Raw genomic sequence first — 27,482 nt, 5'->3', positions numbered from 1 at the left:
ATCAGATATGGCTGAAGTTACTAAAATAGAAAATTGTTTTATTAAAGAAAAAGAAATTTTCAACAAAAACGGTCAGAATTTGAACAAGTTTGAAGCAAGCATTCTTGGTAAGGTTGTTCAGATTCTTCAGTTGCTGTTGATCAGACACCAAATGAGTCCATTCGCATATTGAAGAAAATTGACATTTTAATTCAGAATATCTAGCAAGGAACTGCTACTTCATTTGTTTTCAGCTTGCATTTTACTACTTGTAACTTGTAAAATGCTGGCTTGTTTCAGACTTCAGGACTTGAAAATTGACTTTGAAACATGACTGTTTATGTTATTCAGACATGATTTTCTTCCCTTTTAAAGCAGAATTCTGCGGGCCCTGAGTGGCCGCGTGATCTAAAGTGCTCTCCGTTACGGATCACTGCCATCTCACCTCTGTCTGCGTGGGCTCGAGTCTCGTATGTGGGTATGTGAGAAAGCTTGCCAGTAGCTTCTTGTGGGTTGATGGTTCTTTCTGGGGTTTTCCCAGGTTCTTCCTCCACCATTAACACTGTCCGCCATGTATAGCCTATTGTGTGCTGAAAAATGGCGTTAAACCCCACAACAACAATAGAATTCTGCTTTCTGCATCATCTGTTTCGGACTTTTTTGCAATTTTGATTTTCTTTGATCTGGGTTTGAAGAAAAATCATGTCTAGTTAATATTACCCCTGTCTTAATGCTACTAATGTCCTAAGATAAAAGTATGCAAAGGAAAGGTGTAATGACCAAGATATCTGAATGTATTTTTCAACTTCATTTCACTTGACTCTTCAGTTGTCTGGTAAAATAGGTATTCTTTATGTGATAAATAGAATCTCAAATTTGTGCTCATTTCAATGAATGTTTTGAAACTTGTTGAATAATTTCAATCATTTGCACCACAAGTCTTGCAAAGATACAAGTTATTCAACTTGTTGAATAACTTTCATTTCAAATTTACTTTCCTATACCATTCTTTATACATCCTCATTGATAAATTAGTTTTTTCTTTCTTTTCAGAATCGTTTCCAGGGCCAACCAGAGATTTACAAAGCTTTCCTTGAAATTCTTCACACATACCAAAAAGAACAGCGCAATCTTAAGGAGGTTAGTCCAAATATCTATTTTCTTTTCATAATAAAGTGTTTGTACCCCCTAGCACAAAGATAAGTATCAAGAGTGATTATTCATATATTTCTTTATGTGTGTATCATATACTCTTATCAGTATTCAGAACTCAAAATTTTAACCGTAAGTCATATTTTTATGAACAAATAAATTATAGAATTATATCCTTCTATTGAAAATGTTTACCATGTAGAAAGGAAATTTGATAAACCTTTCATCATTAATCAGTAACTGAAAATTGTCAGGGATTTGTAAAAAAAAATTAAAAACTGGTGATTGCAGACTCATGTTGATGAGCTGTTAATTTTTGACTGATCAGGAATTGAAAATAAAATTATTAGATGTTTGGTTTTGAAGAAGTTAACACCATTTTTTAGCACATGATAGGCTATATGTGGTGGCCAGGTTATTTTGGTTGCGGAAGAACCAAGGATAAACCAGCAACCCATAAGAAGCTACTGGCAAGCTTTCTCACAAACCACACATTGGTCAAATGAAGACAGAAGTGAGATGTGAGTGATCTGTACAGTTAAGTGGCTTACAGCATCTGAGCTCCAAAAGTGTATTGAAACGTGATTTGAAATGGTCAGGATTTAGGTACTGTATATAACTTGAATCCAACCCCAAACTGCACAAAGCCAGATCTACCATTGCATTATGCATGGACAAATCTGGGTCTATGAAGTTTTTTAGGAAAAATAATTAGAACAAGTAAACACAGACCCGATCTTCTGGCAGATTAGGGTCTGTTCTGTTTTCAGTGAGATCTTACTTTTAGGCAAGTATATATTGCATTATATTTTACGCCATTGTGCAAAAACTACTTGATTCCTTTGTTTTTCTTTCCCTACTTTGAAATGCACATTTGGAAAATTCTGGTACAGTGGATTTTCAGGATCTAATTTAGTCCATCCCAAATAAACAAAAGTCATCTGCTTGTCCACTATCTTATTAAGGGCATAAAACTTCTGGAACATAAAGTGCGATGAACTGAACATTCAAAGTTTGGACTTGCTTGTTTGCAGTACCTTGCAGACTTGAGCTTGCCAGAGCACATATTGAGTTTGCCCCTCTTGTTGGGCAAGTGAATTTGTAAAGCCATGCATCAAAGCTCAATTTATTCATTAAGTGCAGAGTTTCTTTTCTACCTTAAAGACCTCTTAATGTCAGCATGTTTTATTTTATACAGTTCAAATTTTAACAGTTCAGATAAAATGATCAGGTTGTTTTGCAGGGAGTATTGTGTCCAGGCTACAAGCCTCTAACTGAAGCGGAGGTCTACTCCCAAGTTGCCAAGCTTTTCCAGAACCAGGAAGATTTGTTAGCAGAGTTTGGGCAGTTCCTCCCTGATGCCAATGGTTCCTCTGCGTACTCAGGCTATGTTAGTGTAAGACAGTATACATTTATACAGGTGCCTTCTTAACTAACCCTATTGTTAACCTAACCATAAACTACCATATCCACCATATGGATGTTCTTAGCATACTCCACGCTCTTTGACTTTACTTATATTCTTTACTTCTTTTTCAATCTTACAAAACCCCTTAGTTTCAGGTTGTGTTTTTATTTTGTATTTGTTTTGCAACCTGAAATTTTGTTTCTTCTTTGTTCAGGACTTCATTAAAGTCTAGCTTGGGTCCAGTCGCTAATATTAACTGGAGTTGCACCAAGCATTAAAAATAGTATATATTATCTAGCATACTTGGTACATACATTTTATGGTATATCTCACTTGCCATTTCTCAGCTCTGCTTTGTTTGTGGTAACTTTTATACTGTGATCAAGACTGAATTTGACTGGTGTTCGAGTTAAAATAACAGTTGTGTCCTGGTTATTAGTTTTGGATCCATACCTTAGATTTAAAGAAATTTCACATCCGGGAAAGTATAAAATTTAATATGATGCCATGTTTGCTGTTGAAATACAGATTAGTATTTAGTTTGTACAATTAGGATAATAAATATATGCAATATAGACATTTTTGTTGGTTTCATAGGTAATTGATCTGTCTTATGTAACTACTGTTCAGCCATGAAGTATTTTAGAAGGTGTATTGATTACAAACTTTATTGTAGCATTTTTTTCAATGATAATTTCAACTTTAAGTTGTGTGTGTGTGTTTCACTGTCTTTTAGTTCACCAGTTTTAAATGCTATATTCTTTTACAGTCCATATTTGGAACTAATGATTCCTCACTTGGCGTTCGCAATGATCATTCCTCAGCGGTGAAGAAAATGGGGCTCGGGAACAAGAACCAGAGTCAGAAGAGTAGTAGTCAGTTAAGGCGGCCATCGTTAGGATCTCAGCCACCCCCAGTGAAGGTAAGTACGTTAGTTTACTTGACATGTTCTTCTCCCATTCATTAGCATTTTATGGTTGATGAAATTAAACTTCACATTTTGTTTGAAAGTGCTTAACTCATTTGGAGGTTTTTGTCGTTTTCACCTGAAATGCGAATAGGAAAGAAATTTTGGGGGCTATTTATGAATACATCGTAATGCATAGACTTTCAACAGATTTTCCATTAGACTAATGCCTAGTTGTATTGGAAACATAGTTTTCCATTGGTTTTCCATTGGTTATTTTGCTTGTGCATTTTTTAAAAATTTTTTTGCTTAAGGGACCCATCATTTTTGTATGGAGACCACTCTTTGAAAAAATGCCCAACTTATCCTACTTTTTGCAAAAGTTCACCTGTCTGTGTGCAGTTCAGACAGGTCTGCCTTAGATCTGTGGCCAAAAGGTCTCAAAAAAAGACGGGTCCCAAAAATGAGGTTTTTCCCTCTGGATATTGTAGCGCAACTCGACTGTCCAAATTATTTGGTATCATTGTAGAGCTATAACTGTCTGCTTTTTTGTAATACCACCCACTTTGGTGCATCTTAAATGACCTTGATTCAGCAGAGCTCGAAAGTAGGGTACAACCTCATAATGCCTACAGGTGGGATTGGGGCTGAATGAGTTAAGATTTTTTTTGCATTTTCTAGAACACTTGTTGAAATAGTTTTCTTGCCAGTGTGCATTATTTTGATTGAAAACTCTGTATCTGTGGGGAGGGTGTAAGAGAGTGGGTGTGTGCAGTTACTTATCTTTTCTTTTCTTTCTTCAGAAAATAAAGACTGGAATGCTGAAGGATGTGTCATTTGCAGAAGCAGGGAAATATGGCACACTGAATGAATATGCCTTCTTTGATAAGGTAGTATCATTGGAATTGTCATAAATAGTGTTTTTATTTTTTTTTTTTTAAATTCTTGCAATTAGTGGACCGTATTGGAAATTTACAAAGCATCAAAATGAAATACAAAATGCTGTTTTTGTTTTTATCGACTACTGTATGCATTTTGTAATTGATGATTTCATCAAAATATTTTCCCAGAATAATTAATGATGCTAATCAAGTAGATATCAAACGTTTGTCATTAAACCTTACTGAAGCCAATATCTGCCTGACTGTGATGAGGAGGAAACTTGTCAATAGGTGACATCATTTGTCTACCAAATTCTTTTACCCATGATGCTTTGCAAATTTCTAATAAAATACAGTGCCTCATTAATATTGTAAATCACTAAAAGAATATACTGTACTTATAGGGGTCACTTCTTCATTCTTACCATTTTAGCTTACCTTACTCAGTGGTATATAAGCAGATTATAGTGGCTGGTACAGGTAACATACTAGGACTAAAAATGAATGGTGCGTCATTATTTTTCATGCTGTTTAGAATATTTTCACATATCCATATACTGTGTAATACCTGCACATGTCCATATCCCTCTCAATAAAAACTCAAAACAGAAAATTTCTCAAGTTTCCCAATCCCAGCATACCTTGTGGGATGAAAGCAGCTAATAAAAGATGTCTAGAACATTGTGAATTTCTTTGAACTTACCACTGTACATGTCTGATATAATGGTAGAAATATCTCAATCCCATAGAACTTCATGATTTTCTTGGAACTATGTCTGAAATTCATGCATATTACTCATGTGACCTTGCATTTGACTGGCTGAGGCTGTCAACACACAAGCAAACATCAGTTTTATTAAATGTACTGAATAGTCTTGTCCTATCATGATATTGTATGTTTCATTCATTAGGAGCAAGATCTATGTGGTAAAATGTAAAAATTCCACAAAGAATACAATAGTCATACCATGAAAAACTTTTTCCCCCTCAATTTTCATCTTTTATGCTGATATTTTTTTAGTTAATTGATATTAAATTTCACAGTATGACTGTAACATACATTTTTATTTTAAGTAAATAGTGTAAGATAGAGGGGATGTAAAGATTTTGTAAATATATCGTGGCAAAAACTGATCTTGCTATTTTTCTCCAAATCCCATTTTGTTTTCCTTTGGCATCATGATTTTTATTCTACTGGAAATGGAAGGTCTGTGTATCATATATTACAACATCTTGGTAATTTATACTGCTCTGAGCAGCGTCTCTACTTTTACATAGAATAAGTCATATAGATAATGTTACATTTAGATGTTTTTAATTTGTAACAATTCAGTTTTTATAGTAATATGATCTGGTGTCTAGTGGATATAATTAATTACCTAAGTATGAAGAAAAGTAAACTTCATAACATTGTCATTAGGTAAGGACTGTTCCAGTTAAACAAGCATGATACTCAGGGAAGGCAGCCTTTTAAAAAATATGCCAGGATACTCTGCTCAAAAATGTGCCAGGTGAGGATGATTCAAAATTTTAAATTCTATACATGGGTGGATGCTCCACAAGGAAAGTGCCTTCCTTGGGTTCCAAATATATTAATGGAACAGCCCTAATTGTCATTATATGTGAAAGTTTGGGATACTAAAATATGCATTAGCCATGTATTACGTAGATGTTGATAGTAACAGATAGTCTTTATAATATTGCAACATTTTAAATACTGTTTGCTTTTCTTGAAGGTAAGGAAGGCATTGCGGCACCAGGAAGTGTATGAAAACTTCCTACGATGCCTGGTCCTCTTTAACCAAGAGGTCATTTCCCGCAGTGAATTGGTGCAGTTGGTGCAGAATTTTCTGGGGTGAGTAATAAATGCTACACCTGCATGCTTTCTGTCGGATAAAAAATTACCATGAAACATTTTTGTTTGATAAATGGTAAAATTATTCACATTTCCAGGAACTATATTCCCATGAAGTTATGGTCGAAGTGACTAAAATTGTTTGTGCCGAGCAAATGTTCTGCTTGCACAAGACTGTTACCCTGAACACTTTCTTGGTGTCAGAAGCAGCAACATGTTATTTTACATTTTTCTTGGTCTGTTTTGTGCTTTGCTTTTTTCATTAGATAATTTATTTTGTTATTCAGAATATACCCATGATTAAGGATAGATGCCCAGTACACAGTCAGTTTAGTCACATTCACTGCAGAGGAAAGCCACCTCTGAGATGAATTTTGTTACCAAATTAGCTTCTGCATTTCCCAGATGGGATGTCCCCTACTGGCGCAAGAGCTAGAATTAGTTGGTCAGATCATATTAGTGTTTCACTTGTCCTGCAAGTCAGATATTATGGACTCCAAAACTCTGCCACACAGCTTGAAGAAAAAAACCCACTTCAAATGTTTGTATGAACATGAAATATATACCGTATTTGATAGAAACAGAAAGAGATAGCATCTATCATACTTCTGTACTTCTACATGCAGTGAGACCTCAGACCTTAAAAGCCATTGACTATGCCTTTTTTATATTTTAATTTGTTCTTTTATTTGTTGTCAAGCCATTGCTAGTTGGATAGCAAGAGAAAACACTTTAATGTGGTGGTGACAGCAATAATTACTGAAGTTTTGGCTCCAATTTTTAATTTGCTTACATTTCCTAAACCCTTTGATTGGTTCTCATCATAATGCAAGGGATTAGTTATTATGACACCACAGCAATTCAGTTAGGACATAGTATATCGGTGTTAAAGTAAATGATTTTCTTTTAAGTTAAGACAATTTTGTGATACACTTGCTTGTCCCTTTTATGTTGGGGTTGACGTAACAGAGAAGATTGGCATTATGGTTTTAGGGTTTTTCCTCTCATTTATGAAAACTTTTATATTTTTGTGTGAGTGTGTGTGATTTGGATTTTTAAAGTAGCTTTAACAATTTTTCGGTCATATTGTTATGTCTACAGTAAAGATGTTTTTTTGTGATGTCTAGCACTGAGACATGCCGCAGATATGTAGCATGATGTCCCATCCAGTTACATTATCCTGACACCAGGTTGACCAGTCCTAATACTAACTTCTTACTGCTAAGTGCCAAATGAGGCAGCTATTAGTACCAAGTCTTTGGTATGACTCGCCCGGGGATCGAACCCATGATCACTCTCTAACCACTAGGCCACCGGAGCGGACAATATAGTTAGTAAATACTTAAAATAAATAGCTGACCTATTGCACTAGAAGATTTTAAAAAACTCATTGCATTACCATAGCATATAATAAAATCAAAATATTGCATGTTGACACTTACTCTTTGTGAATAAATGAAAATTTCATAAATCAATATTTGAAAAATGTGTTTTGATTAAAATTAGTATATTTTGTGTAGTGGCACTCAGATAGGTGCAGTCTTGGGAGTTCATTCCTTGTGAATATGATAGTGTTTTGAAGTGGTGGCTGCTGTGATATGGGACATAGTTGGGGATATGCTACATGTATATCATTTATACTGGGATTTACTCAGGTTGAATGGAATTTCACTTAGATGGCACATTAAAGGAACATAGTTATTCTAAAAAGGAACATGGATAAGATATTATTAGTTTATTTACTTCAAACCTTTTTATGGCTGTCACTTTCCTTGTTATCTTTTCTTGACTGAAATTTGTTTCCTTGTGTGACTGTTAAGTGTGCTAAGACATGGGAAGATTTTCTGTACACAAGACAAATCATGTATTTTATTATTTTCTAATTTATCATTTGATGAACTCCATCATATTGCTATTATAGTATATTAAAATTTAAAGATTAATGCCCAGTCATTTTTTGTATGGGTATCCATTTTGGAAGCAGCCATCTGCACTTCTGTCTGGCATTCATTAGTGCAGCTAGTCCTCCAGCTTTGAGCTCTCTTGGCCAGGTAATCCTTTGTCCTGCATACATCTTGTCGTGTTCACTTGTTGCCAACGGGAGTCGATGTTACTCTTCTGATCTCAGTCTTCAAATAGATGCTTATATTTTCAAAATCGTAGATAAATTTTAAAGAAGTGGAACAATTGTAGCCATACACCAGTCATCTGGAGAGTACAAGGCATTAAGCTTTGCATTAAACAGTTACGTTAGTAATGATACAGTGTAATTTTCATTTTATGCAATCACATCCTGGAGCTTTCCCTGATTTAAAATCATTTATTTTGTCTTCACTAATATATGCATTAAGATCATCCCATATTGACTTATTCAGTGATTATCAAATGAGTCAGGCCTGGGAGAATTAAATACATCTTGAAAATGCTCATGACATTTTAGCTTGGAAATCTGTTGTTGGCCATGTCATGATCTCATTGAGTAAATTCCAAAATACAATGGAATCGGGGTTTTAAGAGCAGTGATTTGCCTATTTTGTACTGTAGTCTCATCCTGACCTGCCTTTCCTGTAACTTTGTGTAAGGCAGTGATAAGTTTTCAAGTTTGAGGGCAGATCTATCAAACCTCAAGCTTCTTAGGGTTTTGACTGCCATTCTTTTTTGCATTTTCATATTCCTTATCAAACCACTCCTGTTTTGTAGTAACATGGATCGTTGAAAGTTGACTTCTTGGTCACTCTTCATACCAGATCTTCTACAGGTTTAATAATTTGTACGAAAAAGTCTACTGCTTTATCAAAGCTTACTTAAAATACTGATCATTATGGTATTAATGCATTCCCTTTTGTTGTCATTTTGTTTATTTGCATTGACTGATGATTTTGTTTCCCCTATTTCAATATTTCAATCTCTTTGTTCTCATATTTATCTATACATGTGCACATGTTAATTATATTTTGTTTGTATTTGTTGTCTTTTTTTTTTCTTGTAACTTGTTGGTCTTAAATTTCCTTGAATTACTATCCTTTATTTTAACATTTCAGTATTTTTCTTTTTAACTAATATACCATTATGTTGTTACTGGGAAAAAGTAAATATACATTTTCAAATTTCCAATATATATTCACAATGTCTAACATGTCTTTTTGTTTTCTGTACATTTTGCATTCTTGGAGTAATGTGATATTTTGAATTGCCCATTTAGGTTGTCAAAAAAATTGGTATGAATGGAATAATAGTTTGTCTTTTTGTTCGTTCTCCTGTTAACAATGCATTATTTAGGTAATGGTATATTCTGTGTTTTTTTTATGGGTCCCTCAATTTTCTGTCCATTTTATATCTGACAGACTGAGCAAAACATCCAGTCATCAGTCTCCACTGAGTAACACTAATCCCAATTCTATCATAATGTCTCCAGGTATATCAGCACTGTTCAGGCAGGATTATTGATTTCGTCCTAATAAGATTAATTATATCACAGTTAAATTAATGACCTCAGCTTGAATGCACCATGTGACAGGCTACAAATAGCCAACCTGGCCACAAACAAATATTTTTTCTTATTGAGTTCATAGTAAACTTTTATAGGTCAAAAATACTTGCTAATCCAAGCAAGATTTAATCTGGATATCTTTACATACATCTCAATGTACATCTTCCATAATAACAATCACTTTAAGCAATGGGAATCCCTGAAAAACTCTGCAGCACAGCTGTTCTGGACAGATAGAACACTACTCACCCACTGAGGACAGGTGAACACTACTCACCCACTGGGGACAGATGAACACTATTCACTTAAACAATGAATGCATACTTGTAATATCAAGGCTTCACATGAGTGCAATTCATGTACATTAATCAGGAGAATTTGTATGTGTTTTTATTATGCTAGTTACCATTCTAGACCCTATTTGATAATTCAATTTGATTGGACTAGTAAATAGGCTGAGCTTTTGGATGACTACAATTATGAGCAATATTTACAGGAGAGGCACAGTACTCATTGAATGGGCATTGAACCAGTCTATAGTTGATTCCCTGTTTAGACTGTGAGTGAAACCCTTGGTGGACTTGTTCACAACTCTTGTAAAAGTCTATATGCATCTGACCTTAGCTCTCAAGTCCCTACCATTAGTGTAACTTGGGAGTCATAGACCTAGTGTAACCTTGACAAGGTCAATGACTAAGAGAGCTTTGAAGTCTTTGGTCAGGTGTAAAAAGCATATAAAAATTAAATACTGAGTCAGTGAATTTTGCCTAAGCATGATCAAGCCAAGAAAGAATTATTTAACACTGGCAAATACTGTTGTAGATGAGATGACTGTACATCTCCCCCTCCCCCTTGCCCCCAAACCCCTTGAGCTACATTTTCCTGACCTAGACCTAGTCCAACGAGAAAAAGTTTCTTGGTTGTTGTTGAAGAATGAGATTCTTCATTCAGATATTTTGTGGACTTGACATTCCATGATCAACATTTTTTACAAAATGTGTGTAGTTAAATATAGTGCTTGTCCTTGAAAAGTCATTGAACATCCCAATGAAATGTCGGCATGAACAATTATTAATATTTTATTTAAATTATTTCAGGAAATTCCCTGAGCTGTTTAAGTGGTTCAAAGATTTCCTGGGATACAGGGAATCTGGGGGCACTGTAGAACCCATTCCTTCTGGTGCCACCAATAAGGAGAGGGTGGGCAGTGACCTAGCCATGGAAATAGGTGTGTATAGTATGGTCCCTTTGTAAGTTTCATGGAATACAGAGCAGACTGTAAAAAAAAATTTATTTAGAACATGCAGATTGGGCAGTAAAAGACTGGAATATCAAGGTTTACTAAATGGAAAAGTTAATTCTGAATTTGTAACAAATATTATGGTATAGTACATTCAGTCATCATGAAAGAGAAGTAACTCTATTTAAAACATTCACCAATTAGAATTTGATCATTTTGTTGAAGATAGTGATTGTCAATGTTAGATCATTATTATAAATCCAGCGTGTTGAAGTACATATTAAAGGGAAGAAGCATTGATTTTTAAATTTACATTAATGTTTTAAATACATATTGACTATGTTCTGATGGGTAATTGTAGACAATTTTGGTTATGGAAATTGCCAGTGCAATCATTTGATGTAACATAAGCATTTCTGATACCATGGAGATGAAATTGGCAAAGTTTCATTAGAATCTGTCAAGACTTTTTGAGACGTTACACAGAAAAACTTTAACAAGTGTTGATGATACTGGAGCCATCTCATTGATATCTTTCTTAAACATAAAACATAAACAAAATCAGCTAACTTCATTGACAACATAATTCATTGAAAGAATAAATGAAAGTTGAGCATGTTTTGTTATCCTGCCCAGTTATTATTGGAGAAAAATGACAAACTCTGAAACAGTTTGTGTATTTTTAATGTATAACCTTATATTTGTATACCATGTATACTCACTAATAAGTCAAACTGCAAACTTGAAAGATACAGAACTGCCATAGCATAATGCACCCACAGATCAAGTTCTGTGTTGTTTGATCTACTGGTTACTCCTTCCAAACTGCACAGACTCCAGTCTGCCAGTACATCACGTGATGGCTGACCGGAGTCTTTGCAGTTTGTGTTTGGAGTTGTCTTATAAGCGAGTATATATGGTACTATTATTTAAGTATGATGACACTTTTTGCTATCATGAAAAATCAATAACATATAAAATTAGACATTTTGATATATATTAAATAAGAACACATAATATGAATTAAAAATCAACTCTTGCTTGTTTCTATATCTTGTGTGCTGTCTTTCTGAGATTATCCCCCTTTAAGCAATTTATTTGAAGTGAAAAGAAATTTACACATGATTGATTGATATCTTTTAACTTTTTTTGGAAAAATCAGCAAAACAGGCTTGCTCAGTCTGTGGAAAAGGATCATTAATTTTCATGAAGAAAAACGATTGTTTCCTGGTTCAAATAATTTGATGTTAAAACATCTTAGGTTAAGAAAAAAATAGGAAAAATAATCAGCAGCATAAAGTTTGATGTTTTTATTGTATAAAATAGAATACCAGAAATCCATTGCAAAATAATTAAACAGTTTCCATGCTGCCTTCCTCCCTTCTGGGGAGGTGTGGTTGCTTGGGGTGCCATGCTGAAATTGGAACTGGAGGTGGGCTTATATCCCACCCTCCAATCAGGTCAGGTTGGCTAGCATGGTGTGTGCTTCAAAAAGGTAATTTAACCCATTTGCCCTGGCACTATATAGCTTACTTCAATTGCCCCCAGCATTCTTCTAAAATTTTGTCTGTAAGTATCTAATGAACTTTGTGATGGTAATCATTATGTCTGTAAGAATCTAATGAACTTTATGATGGTAATCATTATGTCTGTAAGAACCTAATGAACTTTGTGATGGTAATCATTATGTCTGTACGAATCTAATGAACTTTGTGATGGTAATCATTATATCAGAATATGGCTTTGTGAGTTAAACGTGTTTTTCCTTAAAATATATTTTAAAATTTAAATAGTTAGAGTAAGATTTACCTGATTTTTGAGTGACAACAGGCACATTAAATTGAAAAATATCACTTTTTAGTTTTTGGCTGAAGAAAAGGATGTGATGCTTAACTGTTTTTTCTGTAAAACCAAATCTTTATTTGTTGGTTACTACAGAAATAAGATGGATGTAAACTATACTTTTTCATTGACTTCCACGATCAAAATGTAATTGAACTGTTCAACATCAGATGCAAAAGTATGGTTTAAACTCCCACCCACCTCTGAACCCTCTTTCTTCTCCCTCTCACCCTCTCTCAACTCTCACACTTAAGTTTGGGTATACTGATCCCAGAATTTAATCACTTGTGTTCATTAGATGGCATTAGGTGTACCTGTTTTCAATTTGCTGATTTCATCTTTATCAGATTATGCAACATGCAAGCGATATGGAGCAAGTTATCGGGCACTTCCATCATCCTACCTACAGCCCAAGTGTTCAGGCAGAACTCCACTTTGTAAAGAGGTAGGATATATTTTCAGGCTTGTATTTCACTATAAACATTTGAAATATTGTAGGGCACAGATTTGTATGTATTTCAATTACTTGCCTTCCAACATAATATTAATTTTTTTTAGCAAATGATCTATATTTGTAAATCAAACAAAATCTTGTCCAGTATTAAGAAATTTAGGAGGATGTATGTTGTGTTGCTGTGCTTGCTGAAAGTGTAATGCTATCTTTTATCAATATTCATGATAAGTTTAGTACTTGACTGCGTACCTTAACCAAGCTTTTAATGTCTCTGCCTTAGATAAGGGGTGCCCCTGGTCGCCAGGTGGTCTAAAGCACTCACCTTTACTGATTACTGCCATCTGCATCCACGTGGGTTTGAATCTCGGTGCTTGGTCAATGTGGGTATGTGAGAAAGCTGCCCATGGGCCATGGTTTTTACATGGATTTCCTGGGTTCTTCATCTGAGGAATGGTGCTAAACCCCAAAACATCAGCAACAACAATTTTAGATAAGGCAGAAACCAGTTGATCTGGAGTAAACAGTTCAGTGTTGCATTTATAATATCTTGGTGACCTAATGAAGAAAAATGGTTTTTGTTATGCATGCCTTGCTAGAACCAACACACCAAACTATAACATAGTGTGGGTATACTGAAAGTTTGTGATACTTTTTTTTAGTTTTAGAATGACAAGATTTGTTCTGATATTGAAAATACATTGACATTGATCATCATATTTATCAAATATTCAGGTGTTGAATGATACATGGGTATCATTTCCCTCCTGGTCTGAAGATTCTACATTTGTCACTTCACGGAAAACACAGTATGAGGAAAATATCTACAGATGTGAGGATGAGAGGTTTGAGGTACATAGTTTAATTCCACCATTTTATTATACTTCCTGCAGTAATTCTCACAAGCTATGGAATACTTATCTGTTTAATGATGTTAAATCTGCAAAACATGAATTATTAAAAATTTATATGGGAGACTTAAATTTAATCAACCCTTTATTGTTATGTTTGTGATATTTTTGGGTTTGCATGTGGATATCAGTGCATCTTGGCTCAAGAAAGTCCTGTCTCTTCATCCAGATGGACAGTCATTATCAACACTGGATTTTCACCAGAACATTTTGATGATGTCTACATTGTTTTATATGATAATGGTGCTAATCTGAAATCAAGAAAGGATACCATGGCAGCCATCTTGGTTCTCTTTAATGGCAAGTCATATCAATGTGGGTTTTTATCATAAGACTAATTTAGACATCAAGTTGGTCATGTTCATAAATTATATTGATCCGACCTCAAATATGGCTGCCATTAGAACCCTTTAAAAAATTTTGTAACATACTCTTTCAGATCAATATGGGGTTTTCACCAGAAGTCTTCTAATGGTATCTGGTTTGTCCTAAATGAAACTGTTGCTGATATTAGGATCCAGTATGGCTGCCACAGTGGCCATTTTGAAAATTTTATGACTCACAAAGACCAGAAATGTTTCAAAACCAAAGAAATGGTCTTAATCTTGAATTCCTGGAAGTTCTTTTCGTACAGTAGAATGCATATGAGGGACTAGTGTTCGACAATTTCCCCACTTACACTGATGGACAAATTTTCTCTTGCAGTTGGATGTAGTAATAGAGGCCAATCTGTCGACTATCCGAGTTTTAGAGTTTGTTCACAAGAAACTTGGCCGCATGTCACCTGAAGATGCAGCCAAATTTAAACTGGACAACTCCCTGGGAGGTGCATCTGAAGTGTTGCATAGAAAAACTATACAAAGGTACTTATATATCTGTCAACAGTTCTTTATAAGGCACATTTTTAAAACGTGGCTTTCTGGCAGCAACGACATGAATGGCAGACCTACAGTGTAAGACATTGACCCTGATATTTCTGTTTTGGGACTCAGATCTTACTGCCTCAGTTATGGCACTTTGTAGCATGTTTCGATGTCAGCTAACGTCGGAATGAGAAGTAACATTTTTCAGGGCTATCTAACTCAGTTGGCAGCCCATATCAATGCCTTTCTGCAAATTATAGTCCATATTTTTAATCTGATTTTATTTAGCTTTCCCATCCAATAGGGAAGATAAAATGAATTTATTGTTCAAATTCAGCTTTTTTTTAAAAACTATCAATATTTGTTATCAGATTTCAGAGAGTTTTAACAACTCTGAATTTTTTTAAGGTACTGGTTTAAAAAAATAGATGTGCAAATTAGTCGGCTTAGAATTCTCCATTTATTGTTTGGATCAGCTGAACAGGTCAGAGTCCCATGAATGAAAAATTGAATGATTCTTTGAACAAATTTGCTTGGAGAAAAATGTAACATGTATTATTTTATTATTTATGATTTTTGAGTGATCATTCCTCATTTTTATGCAGAATATATGGTGATAAAGCTTCAGATATCATTGATGGCTTAAAGAAAAACCCAGTGGTGGCTGTACCTTTGGTGCTACGAAGGTAAGAAATAGTCTTAAATGGGTGTTTATTGCTGGAAATAAACTTTAAAAAGAACTTCAAAAACATGCCACATGTTGTATGACTTTGTTGGACCCTTTTGAAAAATACATGAATCTTTTCTACAATAAGGGAAGGTTGTTGGCTTTACTTCTGGGACACTCCACCTCTTTCAAGGACCCCAGTTCTTTTCCACTAGTCTTAACTGAAGGTAATGAGGTACAGTAGAGTGGATGAGGAACATGAAATTTGTGGAATTTGTTATTTTTGGGGGTGGGGTGGTGTGGATTTCATCATTTTGAACAAATTCATCTGGATAGCAGTTCAGGATGAAGATATCTAATTTGCTATCCGGTCAAGTGACTGGGCAGTCACCATATATCTCATTGTTGCTTATCTCTATGTTCACATCTTGCCTGCCCACTGGAAAAATTTCTGTAGTGGAGATAGTGCTTGTGTTTTAAATTTACTATTGATCTGATTGTACAAATATGCCCACAAGACTTTTTGTTATTTAAGTATTTTGAGGCAGAGAGTTGATTTATTCAGTCAAGTCCCATTTTGAGTATGATGAAAATTAGTCACATTAAAATTTTCAATACAATCTTAATTTCCAATTTTCATAATGCACACCAAACCACCCACCCATACTTGATTGGTTGCTCCCCGTGCCCCTTTAATTTTGGTGCAAAATCCTTAAATGCAACCCTGCATGATGCTTGACTGCTCTGTTATTTTCTGGTACTGATAAAACTTTATTTTGAAATCTCAAAAAATGTCAGCATCATGTAATGCAAAAGACATAATGTCATAGCATCATGCAATGCAAAGACATAATGTCTGAGATATCCAGTTGCATTACAAGGCTGTTCCAATGCACAATTCTGCAGTTTCATCAAGTTGGTATTTTTCATGATGTACTGCATGGGTTCTTTTGTGCTTATTTCAAATTAAACAGGTCTAAAATGTCTATTTTGTCAGAACGTTGGCTAGTAACAACTTTAAAAAATTAAATAAAATTAAAATTATTTGACTTGATAAATTTCGTTTGAAATGAGCACTCATGTAAAATTGGCTTTATAACGATTTATATATTTGTCCAGATTAAAAGCCAAGGAAGAGGAGTGGAGGGAGGCTCAGAGATGTTTTAACAAGGTCTGGAGGGAACAGAATGAGAAATACTATCTCAAATCCTTGGACCATCAGGGAATCAACTTCAAACAGACTGATGTCAAGGCAATACGTTCCAAATCTCTTCTGAATGAGATTGAGACCATATATGACGAGGTAAGTAATGTATTCTCACAAATGATATTGTATAATTTTTTTTGCTAAATGTGTAGCAAATAGTAAATAAAGGTCATCTTGATCAGCAACTAAGGGTGATCAGCATTGGGATCATGCTTAATTACTGCCCTTTATGAAGTATTTACAAAATCTTAACAAAAATGTTTTGTGAAAAGTCATTGCTTTTTTTTTTGGTAGTTTGCACAGGAACATGGTGTTGTCAGTAGGGTGGCTTGGTGGTCTAAGGCACATGCCTTTACGTATCACTCACACTCCTTACTGGCTTGATCAATGTGGGTATGTTAGAAACCTTGCCCACAGCTTTTAATGGGCTGCTTGTTTCCTTGTTCCATCTCTACCAAAAATATACTTGCCTCTAGCCTATCATGTGCTGAAATATGGCATTAAATCAACCATTTAAAAGGTTTTAGTTTAAAAATTGTGCTGCAGTACAAGTCTGACCTTCACAAGGCTCCAGATTTTTGTCAAGGCTGCTTACTACCTGGCAATGATTAAAACAGTGAAAATAACAATCTGAAGTATGTGAAAAACCAGCGTGCTTAGGAAGGATATAACATCTTATTGTTTAGTTGATTGTATTTTCAATGTCTGCATGTAAAACAGGATTTTATCTTCCCTTTTCAGCATTCGGAACCAGACGGCGACACATTAGGGCCTCACCTGACCTACATCTATAAAGATAAATCCATAATTGAAGACGCTGCCAATTTAATTATTCATCACATGAAGCGCCAGACAGGTAATTGTATGCATGTGTATTACCTACATGTACAGGGTGAAATCCCTCATATAAGGTATTGTGAACATTATCATCTACAAGAGGACAAAACAGATTGATAAGTGCTAAGGGCTGTTCCATTAAAACATACATTGGACCCAGGGAAGGCACTTCTAGAGTTGGGTACTCACCCATAGATGCAATTTAGAAATTTCTTGTCATTTTAATATGAAATCAGTGAAATCAGAGTATCCTGGCATATATTTATAAAAAAACCGCCTTTCCTTGGTACCATGTATGTTTAAATGGGACAGCCCTAATATGTTTGCATTAGCTTGCTAAGCCTGCTATGATGACCTCTTCTAAAGACATTGAAGATGCACTAGTCTCATTCATCATGTTATTTTCAGTTTGGTTACTGAGTGCAGATATGAGCATGTGTCGTATATGTACAAGAAAGAATGAGAGAACCACATAATATACATCATACTGACCTTGTGTTGTCATGTTTTTTCACTGGACAGCATTAGAAAATAACTTGTAATACATGTAACATTTTGGCAGTAACAGCTGTGGCAACAATATTACATTGTGAGAAAATTTGGTGTAAAAAGGTTTTGTCTTAACCTCCTTGTTTCAGACAGTTAAATGCAAAGTCTTGACACCCACTTAGGCCTGCATTCTTTTTGAGAAGTTTCATAAAGAAGTCAAAAAGTAGGTGACGAGACATGCATGTACCACTCTGATTTTTACAGCTTGCAGTAACAACCTGTGGGTTGGTGGTTTTTACCAGGGTTTTCCAGGTTCTTGCTCCATCAATGATACTGGCTGCCATGTATAACCATTCACATGCTGAAAAATGGCATTCAGTTTTGTTTTTGTGGTCCATATTTTACTGACCATAAACATTTTTTGTATTTCCTAGGTATCCACAAAGACGACAAGCATAAAATCAAAGTTCTCCTCAAGCACTTCATTCCAGATCTTTTCTTCTCACCTCGAGGAGAACTCAGTGATGATGAAATGGACAGGGATGAAGGTACTCTTAATTCTGTGTCCTATGATTTTGCTTTTTGTGGTATTTTATGGTATAGCAGCATAAATAAATTATTTAATACCAGGTTAGTAGCAAAATAAGTGCATTTTATTCCATACATGCTGTAATTCTAGCATGCAATATATAGATTAAACTTTTTATGGCCAAATTAGGTTATTTTGCCACTTAGAGTAGCAATAATTAAACTTGTATGGGTTTGGGGGTTGGCATGTATTCATCTTGTGTCACAAATGACATTTCAATATGTAAAGGAAAGGCATAACAACAAACATCCAAATGTATTGCAAACTAATTTCACTACACTGTTCTTTGGTTTTTATTTTTTATCATGTGATAAATAGAATATTAAATTTGTGCTATTTCATATGAAATTTATTAATCTCATTGACTGCTCATCTTTCTCTTCGATGACAATTATTTGACTGTTTCTCTGAAAGAGCACATGTGTAAGATCTATGTATTTGACACAAGACTGTACCAGGTGTACGTGAATTAGTTGGGTTACTCTGGTTATCACAAAATATGTCTGAAGCTTAAAGTTGAAGAGTTATGTGAATAAGGAAACTTTTATGCAAGTGATTGTTTCTATTATTTATTTGCATCACTATCTTATACATTTATTCAGGCAAACAGTTCTTCTTTATTGCAGAAGACATGGAGACAGAGGAGGGAGACAAATCTGATAAACAAGACAAATCTGAGGACTCAAGTGGGGACACAAAATCCCAGTCCCAGTCCAAGTACTCAGATGAGGAAAAAGATATGAACTCGCCAGAGAAATCCACCCCAAAAAAGGAAAAGAGCTCTACACCAACCAAAGAAAGGGAGACAAATGAGGATTCAATAATGAATGGGAATACAGGCGAGGAAGATGAGGAGAAAGACATTGAGGATGTAAGTAAAAGACTTTAAGGATAAGACATTTGTTCCTTCTCTTGTACCCAGAGCCCAGTAGCTGCTGAAATGTTAGTTCTGGGCTACAATTCAAGGAGTCCAGTGGGCTTCAAAACCATGTCATTCTGTATGGCTTAATTTGTGTTCGCACTAGATAAATGTCCCAAGTAGAATAATTATGTTTCATGACAAAGAAAATGGTGAGTCTTGAAGCAGAGAGTTTCATTTTGAAGAACAGTCTCAAGTTTACTTTATTTAAGCTGTTCTACTGGAGTTACTGTCCGATTTTGAACTTTGTTATACCCTGCTGATGGTTTTCAAAAGAAGACTGGGAGCATATGAGGCAACTTGTGAGTGTGGTAATACAGGAGTTAAATATACTTGTGTGGAATTTGAATGCCTGCCCTAGAATTATCAAAACATTTTGAGCACAAAACTTAAATTCAGGCTTTCAAGTATAAAAATCTCGGGGTTTCTGTGGGAAATTAAAGATATTTGTAAAAACATTTGTATTAACTCTACTGTTTTTACACCAGAAGAGCTTCTATAATGGCCTGTTGTCCATCCATCCTTTAGTGCAGATTTGTCAGTGCTACTTGGAAGATTGCTATGAAACCTGAAACGCATAAAGTCTAGTTTGCCTGAATGAATATGGTGCAACTTGGACATCCAATATGATTACCATAGTGGCCAACTTGGAAATCATTTAATAACTACAGTTGATCACCTTAGCATGTGGTTTCAGTAAAAGACTTCTTATGATTTCAAGTGAAAATTGTGCCATTCTGACATCAGATATGGTAGCCTTCATACATTTTTTTACCAGTGCTTCAACTGGATGGTTGGTCATTTTGGCAAAAGGCTTCAAGATGGCCATAAATTAAATAGTACTGTTTTGACATCCATTATGGTCACCACAAAATTCATCTTAAAAATCTTATCAGTACTCCTTAATTGAAAGTTGTATTTACGTGGAATACAGTCATTGCCACTTCTTTCTAATAGATCATATGTGCATGGGGTTTTTCACTTGAGAACTCTTGGTGTGTGGTCCTGAATGAAAATTGTGTACATTTTACATCCAGTATGGCTACAATATGAGGGTGGGGGTGGTACTTAGTTTAACACATTTTACATCCAGTATGGCTACAATATGAGGGTGGGGGTGGTACTTAGTTTAACACATTTTACATCCAGTATGGCTACAGTATGAGGGTGGGGGTGGTACTTAGTTTAACACATTTTACATCCAGTATGGCTACAATATGAGGGTCGGGGTGGTACTTAGTTTAACACATTTGACATCCAGTATGGCTACAATATGACGGTGGGGGTGGTACTTAGTATGAGGGTGGGGGTGGTACTTAGTTTAACAGATTTTACATCCAGTATGGCTACAATATGGGGGGGGGGCGTACTTAGTATGAGGGTGGAGGTGGTACTTAGTTTAACAGATCACTCACATAACTCGTGCAAGTTCAAGTCTCATCTCATCCAATGTGGCTATGTGAGAGAGGTTGCCATTAGTGGGTTAGTGGTTCATTCTGGGGTCTTCCACAATATATATTGGCTGTTAAGTATGGCCTATCATGTACTGAAAAATTATATTAAACCCCACAAAACTATAGGACCAGTAAAAGTACAAGCCATTAAAAAAGGGTTAAACCCCACAAAACCACAGGACCAGTAAAAACACAAGCCATTAAAAAAGGGTTAGAAAATTTATAGTTATATTACTGTGAATGTTTGTTATTTAAGGATGACATGTTTTTTTACCATTCCAGGATGATGTGTACTCATTATTTTTTGTTAACAACAATTGGTATATCTTCTTCCGCCTCCAACAACTGCTGTGTGAGAGGTTGCACGTGATCTTTACCCTTTCACAAAAGATTGCTGAAGAAGAAGCTCAATGTAGAAAAGAGCGGAAAGAGTCCACAGCTATTGCTCTACGGCTCAAAGCACCAAGTGAGTGACTAGAATCAAGTTTGATGTTTGATATTTCCACGATGTTGTAACATTTTACTCTGAAAATTACTGATATCTGTTATGTAGTTAACAAGATAGAATATAAAAGATAAGAATGGAAATACTATGTAAAGATCAAGGTATACAATTTTCCTTCCTGAAGATATAGAAGAACTTGTGTCTTTCTCAGGAATTTTGTATTTGAATAAAGTTTTTTAAATTCATCAATTTCGCATTTTCGCATGGTCCATTGTTAAGTTAGATGCATACATTTATACAATCTTGAAAATATGTTAAATTAGCAAATGCCAGTGAAATATTGGTCAAAATCAGCTGACAGTTCAAGCTCTTACATTTTCAGTTGCCGGATATGTTTTCAAAATAAATCTGTGATGATTTGAATTGCTATTTTGGCAAGTTGAGGTACCAACAAAGAAAATGCATTCTAGAATATATTTCTGACCGCATATTTGGAGAACTCTTTTTGAGTATGACTCTTGGACCTTTCACTCCAAAGTCTGATACTTTACTCTGGATATACATGATTTTAAGTGAATACTATGCTAAGTCTGCAAGAACTGAGGACAAAAGTAATATAAATTATGGAACAATGTTTCAGCATAAAAAGGCATTACAGACATCACAAGCCTTTGAACAAAGGTGACCAGTCAATCATTGGGTTGACATTGTCCATATTTGGTCATTTACTTCGTAGACAGATGACTCAAGCATCACTATACCTGCATCTAAAGAGAAAGCTTGAAGAAATCAGTGTATGAATAAACCTGTTTTCACCAGAATTTATGAATGGTGAATTTTTGTTCTGAAGAGGAAATGGTGCTAAATGCCTTAATAATAATAATAATAATAATAATAATAATAATAATAATTGTTATAATAATTGTTATTTGGTGCAAGGTATTTGTTCAGGAACCAGGTTTTAAATTTAACTTGCATTCAGAGGTCTGCTGTGTACTAAGATCAGTCAGGCCTTTTTCCATTGATGGCTCCTTAAGACCTGTTTCACTTCCCTGTTTATGATTATTCACTGAACCGCACATAGGAATCTTGCCACATTGACAACATTTTTTCATCAGTTCTTTCTCTCTTTCACCAGGTGAGATAGAACCAGATGAATACTTCCCATATTTTCTGGATATGGTAAAGAACCTCCTAGATGGTAACCTGGAGAGCGTACAGTATGAAGATCAATTGAGAGAGATGTTTGGAATTCACGCCTACATCGCATTTACCATGGATAAACTGGTGCAGAATGTTGTGCGGCAGGTTAGAGATGTTCTAGACCTTAAAAATTGTAAATTAAAATGACCTTGACAGGATATCATAATGGAAAATAAACTTCATTCCTATGAAGTTTTGCCTTATTAAAAACACTATACCCTATGACACCTATCACAGCTGCAAAGAACATGCACCCTGAGCTGTCATCTTATAATGTGCTGGCAGAACAGGGTCTTTTATGTTTTGTTCTACTTAATAATCTGGATCTATGCAGCTTGCAGTTAAATCAGAATTTTATGTGAGTATATACAGTAAGCCATCTGAAAATCAAGGTGTCCAGTATGTTCGAGGCATATATTACGTGTATACAAGTTAAAGTGCAGAGAAGAAAATTTTATGTCTTAATAAGAAACACAAATATTGGACATTATCAGGGCTGGGCCTGGCATTTTTAACATATCGCCAATTATTTTGCCAAAATTTATGGGTTTTGTTTTCGTTGGTTGGTGGGGATTTGTATTTGGTATTTTTTAGTTTGCCACAGTTAAAACAAGTGGTAACTTGCATAAAAATGTTTCTTTTAACTGTCTTGTGCATTGTTTTATTTAAGACAATTATTTGAAAGTTTTTTGTCCAAACCCTGAGTCAGTAAAAACATAAATAGCATGACAGTCATTTATATATAGATGGAATACTTTAAAATAAATATATTATAAAAACGTTGCATCTTTTCACATATACATGTAACATGTAGTTTTGCATTTATTAAAATTTTGAGCAGTTATGCATTGTTGTAATAGTTGCACAAGAATATAGACATCCGTTGTAAATTAATTTTGGTTTCTAAATTAATTCATTTCTAATTCTCAAACTCCCATGAATATAAGATTTACATAATGTCTGGAATCAGCAAGGTACATATGGTTGTAATGGAAGTGTACTAGTCATAATGAAATGATAGATACATACATACGTACATGAATGCATGCGCCAAATAAAAATCACTAATGAATAATAATATAAATGACAGATTTGTTTTGAGTTATTGTGTTAACACATTTCTTTCTAACCAATGTCTTGTGATCCTGGGGCTTGTAATTATTAATTGGATAGCATAAAATACTATGCATTAACACTTAAAGTCTATTGAGTTTTCCCTGCTTATACTTTGACATTTATATATAGGCAAACAAATTGGTAGATACATATATCAGAACAAATAGAAAATCAGGAGATATAAAGGAACTGCAAGATTTTAAGATTCTCGATTTCTACTTCAGCTTCAGCAGATTGTAACAGATGAGACTTGTGGAAAAATAACAGAATTATTTTACAACGAGAAGAAGAACTATGCTGTTGGAGGGCGGATTGCCACAGTGCACCAGAGGGTCAATGCAGAGGCTTCCTATCAGCGTAGAGCAGAGATGATTCTTATGGAGGAAAATTGTTTCAAAATCATTATTGTGAGTAATAAGTTTAATAAGAACTGGATAAATGTATAGAAGTGGTTAACTTTTAATTTTTAAACAGGTGTCCCTTCCTTGCTTTCATATGAAAGTGAGAATACTTTGGGTAAAAGTAATGAACTCTATTCTTGGTAATGCTTTGAGATTTTTAGACAACTAGTCAACAAGTTACTGTCATTATACAAGTTTGTCTTTAAAAGAATTTGAATAATTTTAAAAAGGATTTTAATAGTTTTAAAAGTTTGTAGCATTTAACCTGTGAACCAATATCTGGCAGTGTACTCTATCCCCATGCAAGAAATAGGCAATTAAAATTCACTTATAACTTTTGCGATACATTGAATTTGACATTACTGTATATGATATAATTGGTTCATTTATCATCATGTGGGTTCATCAGTATTGCAGGTTTGGGTGTACTTTCATTTTTAGGAAATGTTAAGCATGCCAATCTCAGGCAGTCTCATTTCTGATTTTATAAATCCTACTTTGCAGTACAAGAGGGAATGTAAGCTAACAATAGAACTCCTGGACACGGATCATGATCAATCAGATGACCCCGTGGAGGTGGAGCGTTGGTCTGAATACGTAGAGAAATACGTGGCCAATGAGGACTCCATATCAGATGAGCTGAAGGATATGCTGTCGAAGAAGGCAGTCTTCCTGTCCAGGTATGTATAAAACACAGATTTATTTTCTTCACCACATTGTCAAGAAAGTTATGTTTTATTTGCAAAATTAAACGGAATCTGTTTTTTTCAGAAACAAACTTTCATTTCATCAATGAGGAACAGCTGATTCTCAGTCTGTGATTTCATTCTTCATTCATTTTTTTCTTTTTTTGTTGGGGGGATTTTGCTTCTCGAAATATTTCCCAGTTACATTCTCACAGTAAAGATACTTATTAACAGTTCCATTGTTGTCTTACATGCAAAGCATAGGCAAGATATGCATGCATATCACTTTTCCAGCAGCAGTGCTTGCACATGCCTTACAAGAAATATATTGTTGTGAAGTATATCTATCGATCTGTTCTTTAGTTTGTTTCCACACAACAACTTGAAGTCTCTGCCATCTGCTTTTACCAGACTATGTAAAATGTATCTCATATTTGGGGTAACGAAGAAGCCTTTCAAGTTTTGAGATCAAGGAGTCAAAGATCAAATTCACTGATTGAAAGGAGAAAAGTGGGTGCTTAATGTGCCATTCAAATTGACCTCTCCATGGCCTGGTGTTTAGAGCGTCCGCCTGGGATGCTGGAAGTCACAGGTTCAAACCCAGGCCAAGTCATACCATATACTTATAAAAATGGTACTAACAGCTGCCTTGCTAGGCGCTCAGCACTAAGAGGCTAGCATTAGGACTGGTCAGCCTGGTGTCAGGATAATGTGCCTGGGTAAGACATCATGCTACATGTCTGTAGCATAATGCCTCAGTGGTAGACATCATTATAAATTGCCACACTGCTGACATAGTGGTATCACTGCATATTTGTTAAAACTATGTTAAAAATCCAAATCACACACACACACACATCATTCAAAGTACTGATGTTGGCATAGGCATGAACATTGCTGTATTAATAGGTATCAGCGATTCTTGCTTCAAATGCAAGTCCCATTGCAAATAGCACAGAACCCTGATCTGCAATTGCATAATATACCAGCAGATCAGGGGGTCTATGTATGTTTGTTCTACAGATCTCTTTTTACAAACCGCATAGACCTGGATCTGGTGGTGACGTCGTTTTGTAATGTACCTTACAAGATCAGGCAAGACTCATCATTGTTTTGGTATTTGTAATGTGCCTTACAAGATCAGGCATGACTTGGTATTCTGGTTTTGGTATTTGTAATGTGCCTTACAAGATCAGGCATGACTCGGTATTCTGGTTTTGGTATTTGTAATGTACCTTACAAGATCAGGCATGACTTGGTATTCTGGTTTTGGTAGTTGTAATGTACCTTACAAGATCAGGCAAGACTCAGCATTGTTTTGGTATTTATAATGTGCCTTACAAGATCAGGCAAGACTCTACATTCTGCTGATTTTTTTTTGTTTCTTTTTGCTGCAGTATAATTGTTTTCAAAATTTTTTTGAAAAATACCTGACAAATTTTGGACATATTTACTATTGATGCTGCAAATGAAGCACAACATTTTCATTCACAATTTTGCATTGATCTGCACAAGTTTGGTCTTACTTTTGTGTTTTCAGAACTTAATTTAGATTTTTATGTCTTAGAAATATACGTCAGTGGAGACGGCACAACAGAAACCAGAAGAAAAAGAACGATGCAGAGGAAACGTCATCTCAGGAGTCACCCAAACCTTGCGAGGATCTTAATATTATTGACAATACAGAGTGCAAGTTCAATGTCAATTCCTACAAACTGTTCTATGTGGTCAACAGTGAAAGCTATCTGTACAAGAGGATGGCTCTCAACAGAGCTAGAGAGGTTAGTAGATGTACAAACACTGACTTTACTAAAATAATTTTTAGCAGGTACTTGCATGCTGTATTAGTCAAGAAGTACAATTTTGAGAAGTTTGAGATTCTGTAACTGACAGGACTGTAGAGACCTTGCGCATGTCCATGATGTTGATAGGTGTTGTATTATATGACATACAGAATTTATTATGTATGTCACTGGTAGATGTATATGTTATTATTGTATGTCACACTGATATTATGAATATATTACATGATCTTGTGATATCAGTAAATGTGAATGTTATTTGATATATTTGTTTGTCTAACTGTGACATACAGAGTTTATAACATTACTTTATGGCATTAGTACATGTGATTATTGTTTGATGTTGTATCACAATGTTATATACAGTTTATAACATTACATTATGACATTATCACATGTGATTATTGTTTGATGTTGTGTCACAATGTTATATGCAGTTTATAACATTACATTATGACATTAATACATGTGATTATTGTATGATGTTATGTCACAATGTGATATACAGTTTATAACATTACATTATGACATTAATGCATGTGATTATTGTTTGATGTTATGTCACAATGTTATATACAGTTTATAACATTACATTATGACATTAATACATGTGATTATTGTTTGATGTTGTGTCACAGGGTTGATATACAGTTTATATCATTACATTATGACTTTAATCGATGTGAAT

At 34.8% G+C, this 27,482-nt stretch overlaps 1 protein-coding gene across 4 annotated transcripts in view; it reads left to right on the top strand.

Moving 5' to 3' along the window:
- Positions 1–27,482, top strand: part of LOC149793132 (paired amphipathic helix protein Sin3a-like) — a 46,501-nt gene that overhangs the window by 14,213 nt on the left and 4,806 nt on the right. For 3 of the 4 annotated variants that reach the window (XM_089967047.1, XM_089967048.1, XM_089967049.1), the window contains 19 exons: positions 1,033–1,119; positions 2,375–2,527; positions 3,309–3,461; positions 4,250–4,336; positions 6,064–6,182; positions 10,770–10,900; positions 13,102–13,199; positions 13,941–14,057; positions 14,822–14,979; positions 15,585–15,665; positions 16,766–16,949; positions 17,595–17,709; positions 18,614–18,727; positions 19,395–19,639; positions 21,424–21,607; positions 22,725–22,894; positions 24,130–24,312; positions 24,811–24,986; positions 26,560–26,773. In XM_089967047.1, the coding sequence (XP_089823173.1) occupies positions 1,033–1,119; positions 2,375–2,527; positions 3,309–3,461; positions 4,250–4,336; positions 6,064–6,182; positions 10,770–10,900; positions 13,102–13,199; positions 13,941–14,057; positions 14,822–14,979; positions 15,585–15,665; positions 16,766–16,949; positions 17,595–17,709; positions 18,614–18,727; positions 19,395–19,639; positions 21,424–21,607; positions 22,725–22,894; positions 24,130–24,312; positions 24,811–24,986; positions 26,560–26,773 (2,769 nt within the window). The remainder of the gene's footprint in view (positions 1–1,032; positions 1,120–2,374; positions 2,528–3,308; positions 3,462–4,249; positions 4,337–6,063; positions 6,183–10,769; positions 10,901–13,101; positions 13,200–13,940; positions 14,058–14,821; positions 14,980–15,584; positions 15,666–16,765; positions 16,950–17,594; positions 17,710–18,613; positions 18,728–19,394; positions 19,640–21,423; positions 21,608–22,724; positions 22,895–24,129; positions 24,313–24,810; positions 24,987–26,559; positions 26,774–27,482) is intronic. The other variant, XM_089967050.1, reaches the window with a different exon arrangement.

This window comes from Sinohyriopsis cumingii, chromosome 8 (genome assembly GCF_028554795.1).
Source record: "Sinohyriopsis cumingii isolate HCF-2022 chromosome 8, ASM2855479v2, whole genome shotgun sequence".
Taxonomy (NCBI): domain Eukaryota; kingdom Metazoa; phylum Mollusca; class Bivalvia; order Unionida; family Unionidae; genus Sinohyriopsis; species Sinohyriopsis cumingii.
Note: the sequence above shows the minus strand (reverse complement) of the source record. Positions and strands in the feature narration are given on the sequence as shown.